This window comes from Lampetra fluviatilis, chromosome 7 (genome assembly GCF_964198595.1).
Source record: "Lampetra fluviatilis chromosome 7, kcLamFluv1.1, whole genome shotgun sequence".
NCBI lineage: Eukaryota > Metazoa > Chordata > Hyperoartia > Petromyzontiformes > Petromyzontidae > Lampetra > Lampetra fluviatilis.
Window position 1 is genome coordinate 17,367,188 of NC_136281.1, and position 19,169 is coordinate 17,386,356.

The following is a 19,169-nucleotide window of genomic DNA, read 5'->3' on the forward strand; positions in this document are numbered from 1 at the left end:
GGTTAAGGTATTTAAAAAAACACATTCCTGAATGTTTCACCATGACATCGCACACACGCACACACGCACACACACACTCTGCCCTCGATGGCCTGTCAATCCGGACTAGCCACAGGGTCCACTCAAGGTAAATAAAATAAGTTACTTTCATTATTTAAACATTTTACAAAATATATACTTACAAACGACTCTATACAAAACAAAAAAACTAAAGTAAATACTGTATTTCTACATTTTAAAGTGAAACTAATATTTTTTTTTCATTTTTAGATTTTTTTTTCTCTACCCCCCCCTACCCAACCCCTTAAACCCTCACACATCGAGGCCTTTTGCTTTGTGTGCCAAACGCCTGGGGTAGTAACACAGGGGGGCTGTGGTGGTCAGGGGGGTCACCGTTTGTCTTCCTGTAGGCAGTGAGCGCCAGATGCCTGCAGCGACACGGATCACTAAAACACTTGCTGCCACCCCGTGGCGTAAAAAGTCATCGCGTGACGTTCGAGACCGCACCGACCGCGGAAGCGAGCGGCTCCAACCCGCGAAGACCGCGTACACCCCACCGTTCCGTGCGATGCCGTCAAACCAACAAGCATGGCAGCTCTCGTCATCCAATTTTTGAATGCGGGACGACCGAGAGCTGGCCCGTGTGTGTTTGGCTTTCTAATTCCCGGTTTTATATTCCTGCTTTCGGGAGTTATTAGATGTTGGCAAGTGACGGTGCGCCGGCTGGAATGAATCCGAGGTCTCCCGCGACATCCCGTCATCGTCGCACCGCTCGATTCCGTCAGGTCTCCGTCAATCCCCGCGACGGGCGGCGCTTGCGATCCGGGTGGCTCGGCGCGGCGCAGGCCGCGTGGGGAGCGAGGGCGGCGCTCCCAGGGAGGCGTCGTGGCCACGGGTGCCGGCGGAGCGGCGCGGGACGACGGCACTAGCGGTTGAGGCGCAGGCGGATGGGGTTCCGCACAAACTTCATCTGCCGCGCCGGCAGCGGGGACACGAACTCGGGGAGCTCGTTGCTCGCAAGCTGCTGGTGGTGGTGGGAAGAAGAAGAGGGATCCGTAGTGGGGCCGGAACATCTCGCTTGCTTTTCCTCTTTCTATGAACAACTCCGTGGATTACTGCACGTACGGAAGCAATATTCGAATAGCGCAAGATGCTTTCAGTTTCATCCAAGAGGTGGAGACCTAAAGCCATTAGGCTCTTGACTCGGGTGCAACCGCAACAAACCAAACATGAACAAAGAACATCTGTCGAACGTTCGATTAAAACATTGTTAATGGTTAAGAGATTACAATATGCGTGCTATAAGGGAGTGTGTGAACATGCTGCATCGGAATAGATTCCAGAGCGTGAAGAACTTCTAAAACATAAAAGGTGAAGACAATTTAAACATTTCTGTACCCATAATACACTTTACAAATGCACACAGAGTTTTAATCGAGGACTGATTTTGCGTCCCGTCTTGTAGACTGGGTACTCTCACCAATAACATCTGGCAACCCAGCGGTATTTTAATCAATCATCAGGCTTGCTAAAATACTGTAAATGTTGAAATCGATCGAGAATTTGTTTAAACAAATTCACGTATTTATACAACTTAAAAAATGTACAAAACAGTATGTCCTCTCTTTTGTTTTGCATAGAGTAGTTTGTAAGTGTTTTTTTGTTTAAAACACATTCTTCTGTTTAATATTGGTCTGGAAATCCCACAGGTAGATGGGCTTAACATATATTTATATTTTTACGTTGAAAAACAGTATTATGATGCATCTCCCATAATAATCCAGTCAAAATTTAATTCTCTATACATTGCACAATGGATTGGTGCTAAGTGTATAAAAGACGTTCATACACTCTTCCCTTCGACGTATATTGCTTGCAAGCATACAATTAGCAGAAGCAATAATATGGTTGAATAAAGTCCACAAAGTCTCAGGGGAAGATGGTCTAGGCATCACTTTTTAAATACCAAAAACTCAGTGCAGTGGCGCGTGGCGAGTTTTAATCAATCCGAATATCAACGGTCAAGATGGTGGTGGGTGGTGATGGGTGGTGGTGGGTGGTGGGTGGTGATGGGTGGTGGTGGTGGTGGGTGGTGGCATTGCTGCACTGCGACATTCACGAACCTCGCATCGCGTGGCCTTCGTGGCAGGAGACGATGGCGGGGTGACCTCCTTGCCTGGGCTTTTCTGAAATGTAAAGTGCAAAGTTTTACGTTAAACACACGTGATAAAAAGCCATTGGCTTTGACTAATAAAGATTTAAAACTGCACAACTTGTTCTGGGTAACAGCCCACAAGCTTTTTATGGCATGTATAAAACATCTTGCAGTTTTGTTTAACCGGCGATAAAGTACAGGGGGGGGGGGGGGGGATTTCCTGCGACGGCTGCAGGTAAAGTGTACCCCGCATTTAATTGTGCTTGTCCGTGTCGTCGATATATCACAGACAATATGCGATTCTACTTGTTCGGACATCTCGAGTAAGGCCACGAAGCATACATTTGAAGTTTGTGTGTCTCTCTCCCCGTGGTCGTGTGGATTTTTCTCTGGGTGCTCCGGGTTTTCCCTCCATATTTAGAAACATGTGTTTAGAGTATTTGGCTGCTAGAAATGTCCACATGATAAGGCACTTTGTTCAGCTATCATTTGTGGCCAGGTCACTTCTGAGAAATAACTATATAGCTCAGTGGGCCTTACTTGGGAAAATTTAAAAAGTTTTTTTTTGTAAATAAAAAAGTGACACTTTACGTGCTGCCCAGGAAGCTTGAAGTATTATAAATAAACTTGGGCGAATGTGCGATTGCGAAAGTGGAAGGGTATTAATAGTGGGGAATCTCTGCGCGCGAGGGGGCGGCCGTTCCGGTGAGAGCCAATCTGTCACCGTGGCAGCGATTGCGCAACACGCGGCATCCCGATTGTGCGCTCATCTCAACACAAACGTGAACAGATGACAATGGCCTCATCTTCTCCGGCGGTCCTGAGCCAGGATCGAACATTGCACGGTTACATGGCAGGGACCAGAGTCTCAGCGCAAAAATCGACGTCTGACAAAGTGACACCTATTTCATCGGGGGAACGATGGAGTCAAGGTCACGACGAGATGTTCGCAAACCTTCCGGCCGTGCGGAACGCTCTTTCAAGGGCGCCGTGCCCAGCCGAACTCGACGTGCCGCGCCGCATCCACCCCCCCCCCCCCGAAGCTACCGCGCCCAGCCCCCTGCGACCGCCCAGGCGCAAGGCGAACCTGCGGGGTGGGGAAGTCCTGCTGCTTGGGCCTCTTGAAGGGGCTCCGGGGCTCGCCCTCGGGCACGGCGCTGCACGGCCGCTTGAGCGGGGAGCTCGTGCTGACGACAGACGCCAGCGCCGACGGCAACGCCGACGGCGGCGGCGGTGGCGCCGACGGAGAGTGGCTCGCCCGGTCCGGGGAGGCGGTGGCGGCGGCGGGGCCGGGCCGCCCTTCGCGCTGGGTGGGGGGCTCCGGCAGGGACCCCGCGAGGGGCGATCTGCGCCCGGACGCAGTCGCGGGGGGCCCCTCGCGCAGCGCTGCCACCGCCAATTCGGCGCACGGGAAGTCTGACGAGGGGGGGGGGGGGGTGTGTGGGAGCACAGTGCAAACAACGGCGATGCAGGGGGGGGGGCAGCTCCATGGAATCCGTCGCGTCACAGATCTCTCGTGAGGGGGGCTCTCGTACAGGACTGCTCGTTAAGCCGTTTTAAAATAATGATGCCTACAGTTTGCATTTTGGAAATGTTTAGAAAAATCCTTCAGGTGTTATCGTCTCTTTCTATAAACTCTCCATGCCGAGGTCTCTACTGTTGTAAGAGGTGTCACAATGGCGATCGTAAGATTCTCATACATATTGGCCATCGAAAAGGATTCTTGAGAAATATTCTCAGATCGTTGGGATATCTTCACTCGAGATCTTTTCTTTTCGAATCGTCTGTCAGAGTTTGGTCATCAGCCAAACATGCAATAGAAAGGTAAAATTCAAAACAAGGTTAACATTTTAATTATGGTGTCTGGAATGTGTTTTCAAATAAACTAAGGCATGCATGAGCTATAAATATTGATGATGAAATCTAAAATACATTCTACAAAATTTAATCCAGTCAGATAGCTGAGCAAAAGTGTGAGTAACTCAGCAGAAGAGTCAGCCCATCATCTCTCCGGGGTTAATACAATTAGTACCATTTTGTGGGGAAGTCAGTGGTTGTTCTCTGGATATGTCACCTCCTCTACAGCAATGTGGTATTTCAACCACCAGCACACATGTCTGCGAATATGTGATTAGCACCCCATTAATACTCATTTGAGAAATTACTCACTGACGTTTAATCGCAAGGCACAGTAGGCGCGTCGTGTCGCAGGGCGAGTGTGAGCGGCGAGCGGTCGGCTCACCCTCGAGGTCGGCGGCGCACTGCGGCAACGTCGCGGCCGCCTGCGGGAGGCCGGCGGGCCGCTGCTGGGCGCCTTGGACCTTCGCGCGGCGCTCCTTGTCGGCACGGCGCAGCTGCTGCTTGGAGACGGACTTGGGCGCTCCACGCACGCCCTCGCTCAAACCCTACACACGGCCAGCACCGGCAGCACCCACAAAGCGGAGCCAGTCGGCAGCTGCGCTCCTCTCTCCATCTCCGGTCGCTATGTGGCGTCTGGAACGGCGTCTGTCCCCTTTGCTTCCTGTGCCCGTGGCTCCCTCCCACTGCGGGCGTCTGAACACCGATGCCGTGTTTGTAAGCAGGCAGGGGGATTCTTGTTCAACCGCCGACAGAAATTAACATTGAATCGATCGGTCCGTGGGAATTCTAGTTAACGTGTACCTGTTTTACAGTTCACCAAGGCTTCACATCTTTCTTCGAGCCGAGTGCCAACTTACCGCTACCTCTCCTCTGTCTGCCTACGCGTGTACACGTGCAACCGCTGCGTCGTAAACCTCATGAGCACTCACAGCGGCCGACACGGCCCGGTACGAGAATACCAGCCGCACCTCCTTCTGCAGGATGTGCGCGGGGAGGAAGGGGAACAGCTGCTTCCTCTTGAGGTGAGCGGCTTCGATCTTCATGTCCCCCTTGGACACGTTCATGGTCGCCGCCTGTTTGTACACTGAGACGCGGCACGCGACGCGTGGCTCCTTCGACGCGGGTCGCGGCCCGAGCACGACGGGACAAGGTGTGGCCCATTGCATGGAATGCCTTGCAAGGAGACGACCCACGCAGAATAAACGATGCGACTTGGAGATACACTCAATGCCATGGGACCCGGTGGAATTAATATCGGTTCCCTCCACCGTGTATTCCCACCTCCTTAGTTATACCCCGGGGTGAGAGGTGCAGGTTAGGCGCTAGGTTGGTTATGATAAATGTATAGATTTCGTATGAAAGACAAGATTGGAAATTATTTTTGTTGAAAACGCATGTATAGACTTTTGTGCAAAGAACATTTTTCATGACAAAAACAAGTGGCGTAAATACATACAGAACGGGAACCAACATTTCTGAGAATTGGTTTCTGGGAAAATGGATTTAATTAATGGGAGAAGAGGGGAGCGTGGATTCTGTCACCGAGCTGTCCGCACTGAGCTGAAGCTTCGTTACCGAGATAAACAAGAGACTTTAAAAGCACCGCCGAGTGCTCGCCAGTCACATTGTTAAAACGAAATTTTTTTTATTTTACCAGGTAAGGCTGCCTGAGCTATATAGCACTATTTCAGAACCGAACTGGCCACAAATGATAGCCCAATGAAGTGACTTATCACGTGGAAATTTATAGAAACCGAATACTCTAAACGCATGTTGATTCTAAATGAGGGGAAACACCGGAGCACCCGGAGAAAAATCCATGCCACCACAGAGGGAGAGAGACACGCAAAATCCAAATATACAGGCATCAGGATGGAACCCACGACTTCCTGTAAAAATATATAAAAGCATGGCACAGTGGCGCGAACATTTAATCCTCCAGCGTAGGGCAGTCGAGCACCGTCGTTCGAGAAGGGTGCAGACGAGCGCCGCAACGGCGAGAATCCGCGGGGCGGTGCGGCCGTGCGACCAACCAGTGTCCATGAAGCTGTGGATGTCCTGCGTCAGGTCCACGCTGATATTGGGCGAGCTCTCGCTCTTCTTGAACACGATCCCGATGAACCAGCGCTGCACATACTCGCCACCCCTACGGGTCACGGAAAACATTGATAGTGTTATCCACTACTGGATGAAGAGGCATCCCCCCCAAATTTTTTTAAAAATGAGAAATCAAACGAGAAAACACTGGATTGCGACGTAATTATTGCTTTATTTGTTTATTCAAATGTTTACCGAAAGACCCAAAGGATATGTTTAAGCAACGTTACAGAGATGACGTTGGGAAGGGATACACATGTGGGAAATGATGCAAATCACGGTGCTAGGCCTGGCCTTTGGCTTGCCTGAATAAATGTTCTGCAAAGAGAAAGGCAGTAATCTCATGATGAAGTACAACCATTTGGGTTTTATGGAGTAAAAAAAAAAGAGTCCCTGCGCAGAGAGTGGAGTAAAACTAATAAATCATGGCCGGATTTAAATCAAGCGGAGGGCAATTGCGATTGTAATGGAGAATATTATTTAATCGTAACGATTACATTTCAGTGTAATGGTCCCCAAACAGGAGATCTAAATCAGGCCCCGCACGAACCTGTGCTCTCGCCCAAGGCTACTCTCCGGCTAGGAAACGTCGCGTTCCACTCTCCGGCTCATCGCGGCATGCCCAGCCCTTCCATCTCGCTGGCTCCTTGGGGGCACTTGTGGAGTCTCAGCTCTGCAAGCCGATATTATATTCATCGTGGGGAGATCACTCCTCTCCCCACAGTGGCGAAAAACTGCACTTGGGACTTGTAATTGCCGCAAAATTCTGATTGCCAGATCTGGTAACGATGCCTGAGTGAGAGAGTTTATTTGACCAGGTAGGATTTCTCGCTGACGTGGGCCATGTGCCACCAAGCTGGTGAGCCTCGCATCTCGCCCTGCACTCAGACTGGCACCGTCGCCTCTGCCGATTCAAGTATGAATTATCGATTTACCATTGTACACAGATCACCTTTTCACCATTTTGTATTTTCCCAAAATTTGACCGTCATTGCACTCTAGGCAGAATGAGACAAAAAATCCATTTGCAATGCTCGCAGAGCAGCGCCTCTGAAGGAACGGTCCCGTGGAAGGAGATGTCGCACAATTACCGAGACAATATTTTTTTTATTCATCTCTTAACCCCCCCGAGTCCTGCTAAAGAGCTGAATACTGGGTGCTTCAGAAAAGACGTTAATACTGGGATCCATACGATCGTTTGAGACTATTGTGTTTAATGGAAAAAGAACGTATAATACAATGTAACATGATAATAAATGTATGTTAGTAGCTTCAAAAAGTCAAAGTCTGCACTTGTTCGCCATCTTGTCAACACATTGCCTGGAATCTTCTCCAGGTGGCCTCTAGAGCTCGGAGGCAGCACACTTCTTGTGGTTTTGTTGCAAATTCTCAGAAGTGCTAAAACATTTTGAAGCACCCTGTATTTACTGGAATGAACGAAATTTTTTTCATGAAAAACTAAACTGATTTATGGGGTTTTTTGTGTAGCAATTTCTGAATGGACTTAAAAAAAACCTGATTAAAAAAAAATCTCACGACACTTGAGAACTCGGTTTAAATCACCAAACCCTGGATTCAAACCCCGGGTTCTCAGCAGTGCCAGCTTGGCGCGGACCTCCAAAGCCGCCGCACACCACCACGTGAGCACAAACGCAAGGACGGCACTCACGCTTCGTTCTTGACAGGGTCAGGGAAGGCTTTGGGGTTGATGTGAACGAGCGAGATGAAGTCGTTCCTCTCCAGGTTGGCCAACAGGATGCGGATTTTTGACTCGACGAGGCCGATCCTGGGGTCAACGGCAAGCGACGAGGGCGGCGGTCGTTTAAAACGACGGCGAGCTCAGCGATAGTGTTCAACGCGCCCCCTGGCCGTAGCACGGACTACGAACGTTCTCGAGACGAGGGGTCATTTGAGGCCAAGAATCAAAAGCGCGCGAGGCACAACGTGAAATTGTTTGCGACGGTGAATGTTTTGCCGAATTAAGAATTTGTGCACCCGCTACGTAAACAATGCAATCGCTTCTCTTCGGATACAATAACCGATGTGGCGGGCATCGTGGGACCGCACGGCATGTCACCACTGTCGGATGATGAGAAATGGATTCCGTTCGTGTATATTTATTCATTTGTTTTAAATCAGGCGGTGAGAACTCAAGAGACCAGGATGGGAATCTCATTTGCAAGGCTGACGACCCGGGTCACCACAATGACTTGGGCTAAACAAAGTCAAGCCACGGCAACGAATGAGAGAAATCAGACCTAAAAAAACAATGCGAAATCAAATGCTAAATCAAAGCCAAACATTAAATATTCCCCGCAGCGCAAATTTGCTCGGGGATGGATTGACAGCGGCACCATGTATTTACCATTCCAAGTGCTGTTTTTGTTTTGCAGCATGCGAGGTGAGCACGATGAAATGTCTACAAGAGCAAAACAAAAACCACAGACGATGGAAAGGCAATCAGAGATCGCACATGCCACCGAAACAACGACTGGAGATGTAAAAGCAACCCGCTCGCATTCCAACGGACACGCGCCGTCGCTTTCTTACTTGTATTTCTGGAAAAAGTTGGGGATTTCGAACAGCTTGTCCCAGCCTGCTTGTCCTAGAAGGATTTGGTGAGTGACCACCAAGCCTGGCCCACACAAGAGAGTCAGTCTCAGTGCAACGACATGGAGTGACACACACACACACACAACCCCTGCAGTAACACACGCACATACACACACACCCCTCCAATGACACACACACACACCCCTCCAGTGACACACACGCACAGACAGCACCAGCCAAGGCCATCTTTGTCTCTCCAATGAGAATGTTCACATTGTCCCAGGTTCTCATTTTTAGGGGCGGTTTAGGCCAGGATCTAATTGTAATGAAGTAAAATATTTATCCAGCAGAGCCTCAAAGAGTCCAGAGATTCTCGTTCAGGAGGGCCCAGCACAGGGAGTTTGTCAAACTCTCCGCTGTTTGTGCGTGCTAGCAAACTGGGTTGCCTTGACAAGTCCCACGCCTACGATCCAAACAAATCGGTTCACCACCACACTGCTTTGCTCCTCTCCCCTGGCCACATCGCAGTCAGTTTTCCCATCGACACGATCAATCAACCCCAGTGACCGCAGAGTGCTGGAGAAAAAGACGACATGCACCACCGCCACCACCGCCACCACCGCCGCCACCGCCGCCACCGCCGCCACCGCCGCCACCGCCGCCACCGCCGCCACCGCCGCCACCGCCGCCACCGCCGCCACCGCCGCCACCGCCGCCACCGCCGCCCTCCGCACCGAGAGCTCGACTTGCTAACCACGCACGGCGCCCTGCGTAACGACCTTCCCGCAACGCCGCGGTGACGATGGCGCGGGAGGAGACGGTGACGTTGTAGGTGGAGTTCTGCTGGGGGTACGACGGCGTGATGATTGGCATCAGGTGGCAGCGGTCCGTGGGGTTCACCTGGGGGGGGGGTGGGGGATCGGGGGGGGGGACGCGGCGACACGGTTCGGGCGGCGGCCACGGCAAGCCGGCGGCCGGCCCTCGGTCGCTCGGCTCCCCGGCTACTGCGAGTTCCCCGGCTCCCACCCCCCGGCCCGCAGTAGCCCCCCGGCCCCCGCGAGCCGGGGGGTGGTGGGCGACCCCGGTCCCCTCGGACCGTCCGCCGGCTCTGGTGTTCACGCGCAGGCCACGCCGCAAAACATCTCTCGAGCCGGACTCGGCGTGTGACAGCGGCGTGTGACAGCGACGTCGCCTCGACGCGTCCAACGTATTAAACTAGAGAAATATATAAAATATACATGTGTTTTACACGGCACAAAAATACATTTCAGCCGGTCCAAAGAACATTTTTACTTTCTGTCAACGTGCCTGCCATGGGAAGGGCGGCACTCGCTGCCCGGAGGCTGCCCCGGGGCAGCGGCGCGCGGCTCCCTCCTGCCGCCCCCTGGCGCCGACTCGGAGGAGGCACAGCTGCTCTCCGCTCCTCCCCGAGCACGCACGGGGCGTGCATAAAGCTCGCACCCAAGTGGCTGCTTTGTGAGCAAAAGACACATTCTACATTGCTCTTCTAGCCATCAATTACAGCCCTGCACATCTATACCGACTCCATAAGCACTGTTGTGATTCACACTAGAGTGACAAGATTATGGGTTTGTAATCATTTACGGGTTGTTTTGTCACACAGCTGATGAGACTCAAAGTCGAAAACTGGTCCAGGATGTGCCCGTGTAAACGAGTTGATGCCGAAACACGTTGGTTCAGACGGCTCAGAGGCTGGTGGATCTAAACGCGATTTAGTTTCACGTGGTTCGTATGTTACGTTATTAACTTCATATTCAAATCGGTACGCGGTGCGAGGGGGTTTCCACGCGTCACATGACCGCAATGTCGCTGCAGCGCACGGGGGACGCGGGAGGCCCTGCGGTGTGGAGCAGCGACGCTCACCCGGGGGTCCCACACCGGCAGGTTGAGGCGGCTGAACTCCGGCTGCTTCAGCAGCACGGGTTTCGGCCACTCCCTGAGAACCGACACAACACCGACACAACAACAGCAACACCGACACAACACCGACACAACACCGAAACAACGAATCAACAACGACGCAACAACGAATCAACAACAGCAACACCGACACAACACCGAATCAACACCGAATCAACACCGAATCAACAACGACACAATAACGAATCCACAACGCGACGTCTCTCTCCCGCTTTTGAGGCCTCTAAAAATATCCAAAGACCGGTGCTGCCAATCGGTCGCGAGTCGCGCAAACACACACTCGACGGAATCAGCTGGTGCGGAGGAGCCGGATGGTCTGGTGCATTGCGAGATCGCGAGGGATGGCGCAGGCTCGAGGAGCCCTTCATCCAGCAGCGGATAGATTATAGCCGAGGACGATGATGACAACGAATTGAAGCTGAAACCGTGACCCAAAACAGAGCGGTGCTGAGCGAACGGCGTCGTCACTGAGAGGGGGGTGGGTGGCGCACCACTGGGAGAAGACAAGGAAGAACTTGTGTAGGAGCGTGGACGCCGTGGCACAGGGGTAGAGCTGGCAGATCCGGGCCACGAGCATGGACCACGAGACGCCGCCCAGGAAGCCCAGGATGTTCGAGTACAGGCCGTGGTCTGCCGGAGCACGGGCACACAGACCGCGACCCCACACGTCCACACGCTGCCACGCGCCGTGACACGCTGACGCACGCCGCGACGTGCACGGCAGCGGCTGCTGAGCGAGCAGGGGGCACGACCGATATTAGGAAGCCACTGGAGCTATGCGCTTTTAAATCATCGCGATTGAAAACTCATTTCTTTAGAACATTTAACTGGTGACTCAAAATACCCTTGAAATGATATCAGAGTTACTGGCTGGGGAAGGACACCAATGTGATCCGGTGACTGGCCGCCGGTGAGCGCGTGAGCGGATTGAATCGGCGAGTGCCAGCATCACCGATCGTCCCGACCGCTCGACGTGGATTTCTCTCACCGGTGCAACGGTGAGGAAGGAATCAAGTGCTCGACTCCAGATGGTGGCAAGATGTTACGACCTTGCCTGGTATACAGGAGGTCGTGGGTTCGATCCCGACACAGGCGCCTGTATATTTTGGAATTTGCTTGTTCTCCCTGTGGTCGCGTGGATTTGTCTCCGGGTTCTCCGGTTTTCCCCTCCACATTTAGAAACAACGTGCATTTAGAGTATTTGGCTGCGATACATTTCCACATGGCAAGCCACTTCATTGGGCTACCGTTTGTGGCCAGGTCGCTTCTGAAAAAGAGCTACGTAGCTCAGCGGGCCTTACCTGGTAAAATAAAATAGTACAGTTTAGATTTAGACGCGACAGCAGCAGGACTCCAGCTTAGGGCGAGCAGAGTCGGGAGCGCGCCCGGCACGACTTACGCTTCGCCCACAGCTTGACGGCGTGCAGGGCGAGGCGGAACGTTTCCACGTTGGGCACCAGGTGCAGGATCTCGTCCGTCACGCGGCAACCTGCGCACACATTTCCACGTTTCCACAGCAGCTCGGGGCGGGGCCCACAATCACGGCTCTCGCCAACTCTCATAACCGACTCAGCATTGGGGGAGGCCTCCATCCAGCAGTGGGTTGACAGAGGGATGAACATTTACTTTATTATGTTATTTGTGGGGAAGACCGGGAAAAGTGATGTCTTTCATGAAGCTGTGCAGGGGTGGTAAAGTTGTTTGCTACAGAAAGAGTTGCCTCCCCTCGTTTCTTTTCAGACCCCAATGCAAGAACGACTCCACCGCGTGGCCATGCTTGCATGGCCCTGCCGTGCAAATGATTTGTACGTTTGCATGAATGAATGAATGAAACGAGGAATGAATTGCGAATTAAACGGCAGGGGCGGCTCAGCGCTCACCGTTGAGGCTCCGGATGCAGCGGATGTCGAGGTTTCTCAGGATGTTGTCGTTTCGCAAGTCAAGTTTCTTGGGAATGCTCTGCATGTTCAGTCTCGCGAAGAGGAGGTCGATCTGCACAACGAAAGGGCGAAGTCACGCAGTGAAGCGTCTCGAGAACGCCCCTTGTGCGTGGAAACGTTCGCGTCGATTTGGACCACTGTGAACTGTCAACATTTTAGAATAAAGACAACATTATCGTATTGTTGACAATATGGCACCACGGTGGCTAGGAGATGTTAACTCCCTCGCCTGGTATACAGGAGGTCGTGGGTTCGATCCCGACCATGACGCCTGCTGCTGTATATTGGAGTCTTCACGTCTCTCTCCCCGTGGTGTGGATTTGTCTCCGGGTCTTCCGGTTTTCCCTCCACATTTGAAATCAATGTCACGCGTTTAGAGTATTTGGCGGCTATACATTTCTACATACGCCACTTCGTTGAGCTATCATTTGTGGCCAGGTCACTTCTGAAAAAGAGCTACATAGCTCGGCGGACCTTGCCTGGTAAAATAAAAAATAAAGTTTATTTTAAGTTTACTGTAAGTTTAGTATGCCATGACATTGTCATTGTATTTGCACAAGATATGTTTCGATTTATTTTAATCATTTGCACTATAAAAATAACTTTGGAATTTAATGGCAACAACAGAAATCCAACTGATTTGGGCTAACTGGTGCTCCCTGCCTAACAAACTCGGTCTGACGCAGTAGATGTATCGCAGCCGTAATTCATGGAGGTTCAAGGAGGAACGGGGAGTTACAAACACCGGGGTGCCTTTGTGTGCCAAAGACAAAGATCCCCCATATAGCCTTAAACAGACCATAGGAGCAAGTGCTGTTCGCGAGCGCCTATGAAGGCTGGCACGGCACACAAGGGGGTGCCACAAAGACACGCGCTCACCTCAATGCCATCAAACTGAAATCTGATGAGAGGCACAAAGGCATCTTCCACCGCCTGCAAAAGACAACAAAGTACATCAGAATACGTCGTGAATGTCCGTACGCACGTGCGGGAGAGACTGCCAATATATGGAGGCAACGGAAATCCAGAATTAGTTTTTCTATCAAAAGCAAACGCAGGACAGGAGAGCGCCCCTCCTCCTTTTGAGCAGAGGCCCACGCCACTTCCTTTAAGTCCAATAACCATTTTTATTCACTCACAATATATATACATACGCACACATATACATACACACACATATACATACACACACATATACATACACACATATAGCGACATGCAGACACAGATGCCACGTATATAATTATAATTAAAAACGGGCAGGGGGGGGGGGGGAATGAGATCCATCGGTGAGCCCAAGACTGGAGCAGCACAAGAATGGCCGCCAAGCCCGGCAGCCCGCAGGCCGAGCCACCCTCCAAGCGCCTTCTCACCGAGGGTGTTGATACACGTGTTGCAGCAAGTATTGCTTTTAGGCTGAGCCAACCTAGGAGAGACCCGAGGCACAATTATATAATAATTTATCGATTTATCCAGGAAAGGCACAACGAGTCGTGGGAGTCGTTTCCAGGAGGACCCTGCCGCTCTCTCGTTGGGCTTTTATTTGAAGATTATTCAGCCAATGGACGGTGACGAGTGTTTAGGATACACGTGTGGGAGGGAACCAGAGCCTGGAGAAGACCAAAGAGCGCGAGCGGGCAATGAGGGTGCAACACTCCAACTCCGTACAGATGAAAACCGATGGCGATTCGTCCGCTCGCTGCCTTCCTTCTGGCGAGTCAGGGTATGGCACCTCGACGTCAACATTTATGCGATTCACCAACCCTCGCTGCCTCCACAGTGCTGGCTAACAGGCCATGTGCGTAGCCACCGGCGCCCGGTCCGACGGCTCGGGACTCGATCCAGACGGCCGGGATCATCGCTCGGCGCGTGAACCACCGCACCGCCGACGGAGCGCGACGCGAGGAGAGGCGCGTTACCCGTATGCTCGTCACGCCATTCGTCTCCTTCAGCAGCTCGCAGAAGGAAGTGAAGAAGTCGGTTCGATCGACGTGCTGCGGAGCGACGCACAGCGCGTCGATATCTGCGTCTGCAGACGGTACGAGGGACGCTTAGAGAGAGGCATGCGGGGAACGGAGCGATGCGGGGAAGGTAACGACGCGATGGCGGAGTGTGCGACACGCGTGGTGAAGCACATGAGAGAGGCCACGGTGTGGAAACGCCGCCATCTCAAGCTCCGCTTTGAGTCCACCGGTCGTTACTTACGAACGCGAACTCTTTAGCGACATACACAGACCCTCCGCGGTTTAACGTCATGTAGTGTGGGGCAAGCGTCGCTCGCATTCATCAGCCAAGGAAGGTACCACAGGACGATTACAACGGGCGGCACACGGGTCACAAGTACGACACAATTAAACAACAGAGGACTACCTATTTATAGTGGATTAAGAGAGCTTCATGGCACAATTTGGCCAAACTGCTATCACATGATGCGTTAAATACCTAAGTAACTGAAACCTAAATGCACGAGTGTGTGCAACTGTGGCTACCAACTCCTCACCACGGACCACACAAACTTCGCACGCCCCCCAAATGTAAATTCCAGGGCAGTGGATGGGTGGGTCTGCAATTCCCCAACTCTCAGACCGAGCAATGGATTGGCTAGATCACTTACGACTGAACGTCCCGGAAGGGGGAGGTAACAGCGACATCTACTTTTGCCTACGCTGGGCATCGCGGCTTTTCGAGCAGGGCACCACCGTAACATCTCGCACTCTCACGAGATCCTGGGGAGGGCCTCGTGTGACGCTTGCCTTTATTGTGGACGCCCAGCCGGAACGAGCCGAACGTACAGATCTTTGCGGAAATGTTCTCAATGATGCTCGGCGAGAGCTCCTGTGGAACACGGAACAGGGACGTGGCAAATCAAAACGACGGGAACTTAAACTGTGGTCGAGCACTTTGAATAACAACAACAACACCTCCACCACCTCGTCCACAACAAACTGGACACTGTCCCACGTGACAGAGACAGCACCAACTCTGTGAATGATGGCGAGGCCACGGGAGCTGTGCGAATAGACCACAGCGGGGGACTGGAGACGGGCTTGGCGACGAACAAAAACAAAGATCCCCCTCATAGCTTTAACAGACTGTTGGGCCAAGTGCTCTTAGCGAGCACCTATGAAGGCCGGCACGCCACATGAGGTGGTAGGTGGCCAGCACCACACCCGGTCGCCTTTGTCTCCCCAGTGGCGATGTTTGCACACCCCTCCAGGTACTCATTTGAGACCGAGTCGACTTAGGGGAGGCCCAGGACCGGTTCAGATAATCATCACCGGTGTTGGCCATGAGCAGGAATAAAACTTGGGTCGCCGGGTTTGTAGCACAGTGCGCTAATCCGCTGCACCACCACTCCCCACAAACACGCGATGGACAAACGGGCTGCGACTTCGAGTGGGGGCCCATTTCTGTCGTCACGCACGGCGAGCGAGAGCCGACACCACCACCACCACCAGCGTACCTTGGCTTCAGCGAAGTCTTGGACCCACCGGTTCACCATGTGGTTCAGCTTGCCCAAGACGGCCAGCCTAAACATTGAGAAGCCATCACAACAAAAAAAGAAGCTGCTCACAAACAGACTGACGCAGCAACATTATACCCCCGGGCCCTGCCACGAACACTGCACTTATCCATTGCAAAGGTCAAAGGAAAAAAAATTACACGGAACTTTTATCCAAATAAAATCACTTTCTTGTTGTCCTGCATTACCTTCTACCCCACAGCATGCGTCTGAAATTGCCTGTGTTCTTATTGATCCGGTGTGACAAGCTTGCATCAGCATAAATAAAAATGAAAGCTGCTTCAGTGATTTCATCAGGCATTGAGGAGTTTGTCGAGATTTTCAAATGTTTGGCAGCCATGGCTGGCAGGAGTTTGACGTTTTCTTTCATCGAAATCCTCCCGTTGAAAGATTGAGCAAAAAGAAAAAAGTTACCTAAAAAAGATTACAAAAGTAAGTGGTGAAAAGTCCCCTCAAAGGCAAAACGGAGATTAAAATAGATTATTCAACCTGCAAACCAACGAGACGTTTGCTAACGAAATACTAATTCCATCACGACCATCGTGATAGAATTAATGGCGGTAGTATAAATGGACGCGGCGGTGATTGTAGGGCACGTTAATAACGAGGTAGATACAAAAACAATTGAATCTATCACGACAACGCGTACAGCCTTGGATTTCCTATGATCTATAATTTCATACGATCCATCGACCGGGATTAATACTTGCAGAAGACAAAAATAATCGGTGACCAATGGCAATCGAGAAGCTTGACACGAAGTAGGGGCTTACGCGACCAATGTCATCCATAAGAGGGGTTGGGGTTAGATCGCGTAAATATACAAATGTGTCGTGAAACCGGCCACCACCCGACAAAGCCAATTAGAAAGGTTTGTCACGTACAAAGAACATGCCAATTTGCAATTAATATAGCGTACCTGGCGGTCAAATCTGGCTGTCGCCTGATGATGCTAGCTGTAATTACTGATGAAATGTCGTACTCTAATTGTAAATGTGATGGGTGTGCTCTCCAACACACCGGCGTGCTGTACTCGCAACACATTGTCACGTTTTGTTTACGTGACAACCCTTACTAGTTGGCTGCATCGGGTGGTGGCGGGTTTAACGACACAGAAGCTTGGTGTTTACTTCACACGTCAGGGGGAGGCGATGACGATGAGGAGGAGAGTGAATCTCATGATATGCACGCTTGTTGATGGCTAATGCCTCACCGAATTAGCCCAGCGACCAAATCGCTCAAACTTTAGGGAGAATTGTGCAACGGGGAGCGACATCGCTGGGCAGCGCACAGGGCGGAGCAAAATCGTGAAGACGGCTGCATTTATTTTCCTGCAGATTATTAACTGCACTCGTGCTGATAATCTCATTAAAGCGCTGTCTCTCCATGATTAAAATATTCCGGCGATACGATTTTTTTTCCTTCTCTCTAATTTATCCAAATGTTATTTTTATTAAATCTATCAATGTTAAAAAAATTGAAGTGCACGTTAAAAGGGGGAAAAAATAAAAAACCTCGCCATAATTTAAGTAGCGAGCGTCACAAATGAGTCTAACGGTGGTTCATTACGATAGCGCCAGAGCGATCAGCGTGTCGGAGACAGGCACGCGCGCACGTGCCTCGTAATGGGTGGAATAAAGTGTTGCTTTAAAGCAGTTTTCACTTTAATTACGACAGTCACTTGAACATCGAGAGTTGAAGTTTTTTAACGAGCTCATCATCCAAGTTCGATTCCAGCCACTGTGCATGGCAGTCACCGAACACCACACAGCCATATCGCAGCAAGCCTCTTCCACGGACACTACAGTCGGTGAACAAGCCAATTATCCATTGCAATACGCATTATGAAAGCTCTGAATGTCGTGAATATGTTAATAATGCACTACCGTGTTACAATTGTGTCCTAGACATCAGATCGCGGAAGCTAAACTGGGTTCAGCCTGGAGAAGACTCGGATCTGAAGCCACCATGCACCTCAGGTTGCTGTAGGCTGCAGGTTATGCGGTTGACAGCAGAGGGCAGGGCAGGGCAGCAAAATTCACAGCCGTGCAGCATCTCGTACATCCCACACCGATGCTCCACGCGCTCGGCGAAACCCACACCGACCAGCGCGGTGAAGCGCGGTCAAATAACCGCCACGACTTACGCGGCGCGGGATGCCCTCATCCAGTAGCGGATTGATACAAGGCCCGTCGTACGAGTGCGCATGAAGAACGCGGTGGCGGTGGCGACAGTGGGGAGCGGCAGTGTAGCGGTTAGCGCGCTGCCCTCAGAATCCGGCGACCCGAGTTCGATTCCCAAAGGCGGCCGGGCGTGGTGCTGTCCACCTACGGGGTGAGTTATTGGTTGTAACTGTGGTGGCGGTGGTGGCAAGGGGTGACATTGGCGAAGGGAGGGAGGGTCACGACACGAACCTTTGCTCCAGCTCCACGACTTCCTCGAACACATTCAGCTGCTGCAGGGCCTCCTGCAGGAGGTCGCTGGAGCGCACCTCCTCCTCGGTGGGCGTCGTGAGGCTGATGGGCGACGTGATGCCCAGGTAGATTTGCCACAAGTGCGGCTGCGACTGACCGCTCCCGTACCTGCACAGGTGACGCAGCACGGAATGTCAAGGATCATCCCCCCGCCTCTTCCCCCCGCCACCGTGTGGCCGACATGGGCTCTAGGGGCAAGTGCCGTTAGCGAGCGCCTGTTAAGGTCTGGCACGGCACATTAGTCGGGTGGTGTGGTGACAACCCCCACCGCTGGCTTTTGCCGCCCCAGTGCGGATGTTGTGCACGCCATGTCGGGTACTCATTTAAGGCCGAGTCCATCTAGGGGAGGGCCCAGAACTGGTTCAGATATCACTCACAAAGTGGCTGGGAATTCACTCGCGTGGATGGGTTCCTTGCGTAGTGAACCAACCACGAAGGCCACTGCTCCCACAGTTACACGCAAAGACAAGGACCGGTTCAGTTATAATCGTCACAGATGTTGGCCGTGAGCGGGAATCGAACCCGGGTCGCCGGGTTCATAGCGCTAACCACTACACTACCGCTCCCCACAGTTATACACACACACATAAGCCCACATACACAAGAGAATAATTACCACGAGATAA

General features: G+C 51.9%; 1 protein-coding gene across 1 annotated transcript; it reads right to left on the reverse strand.

The window, feature by feature from the left end:
* Positions 1-334: 334 nt before the first annotated feature.
* On the reverse strand, positions 335-18,677 carry PAPOLG (poly(A) polymerase gamma; the record flags this gene model as incomplete). The annotated part of the gene is made up of 19 exons (XM_078858044.1): positions 335-1,024; positions 2,124-2,186; positions 3,243-3,571; positions 4,398-4,560; positions 4,984-5,099; positions 6,049-6,161; positions 7,782-7,898; positions 8,478-8,531; positions 8,663-8,747; positions 9,445-9,565; positions 10,550-10,622; positions 11,098-11,236; positions 12,006-12,095; positions 12,487-12,598; positions 13,426-13,479; positions 14,466-14,575; positions 15,294-15,381; positions 16,010-16,076; positions 18,484-18,677. Coding segments are annotated over 19 exons (2,187 nt in total), but the record flags the coding sequence as incomplete, so codon positions are not given.
* Between the last annotated feature and the right edge of the window lie 492 nt (positions 18,678-19,169).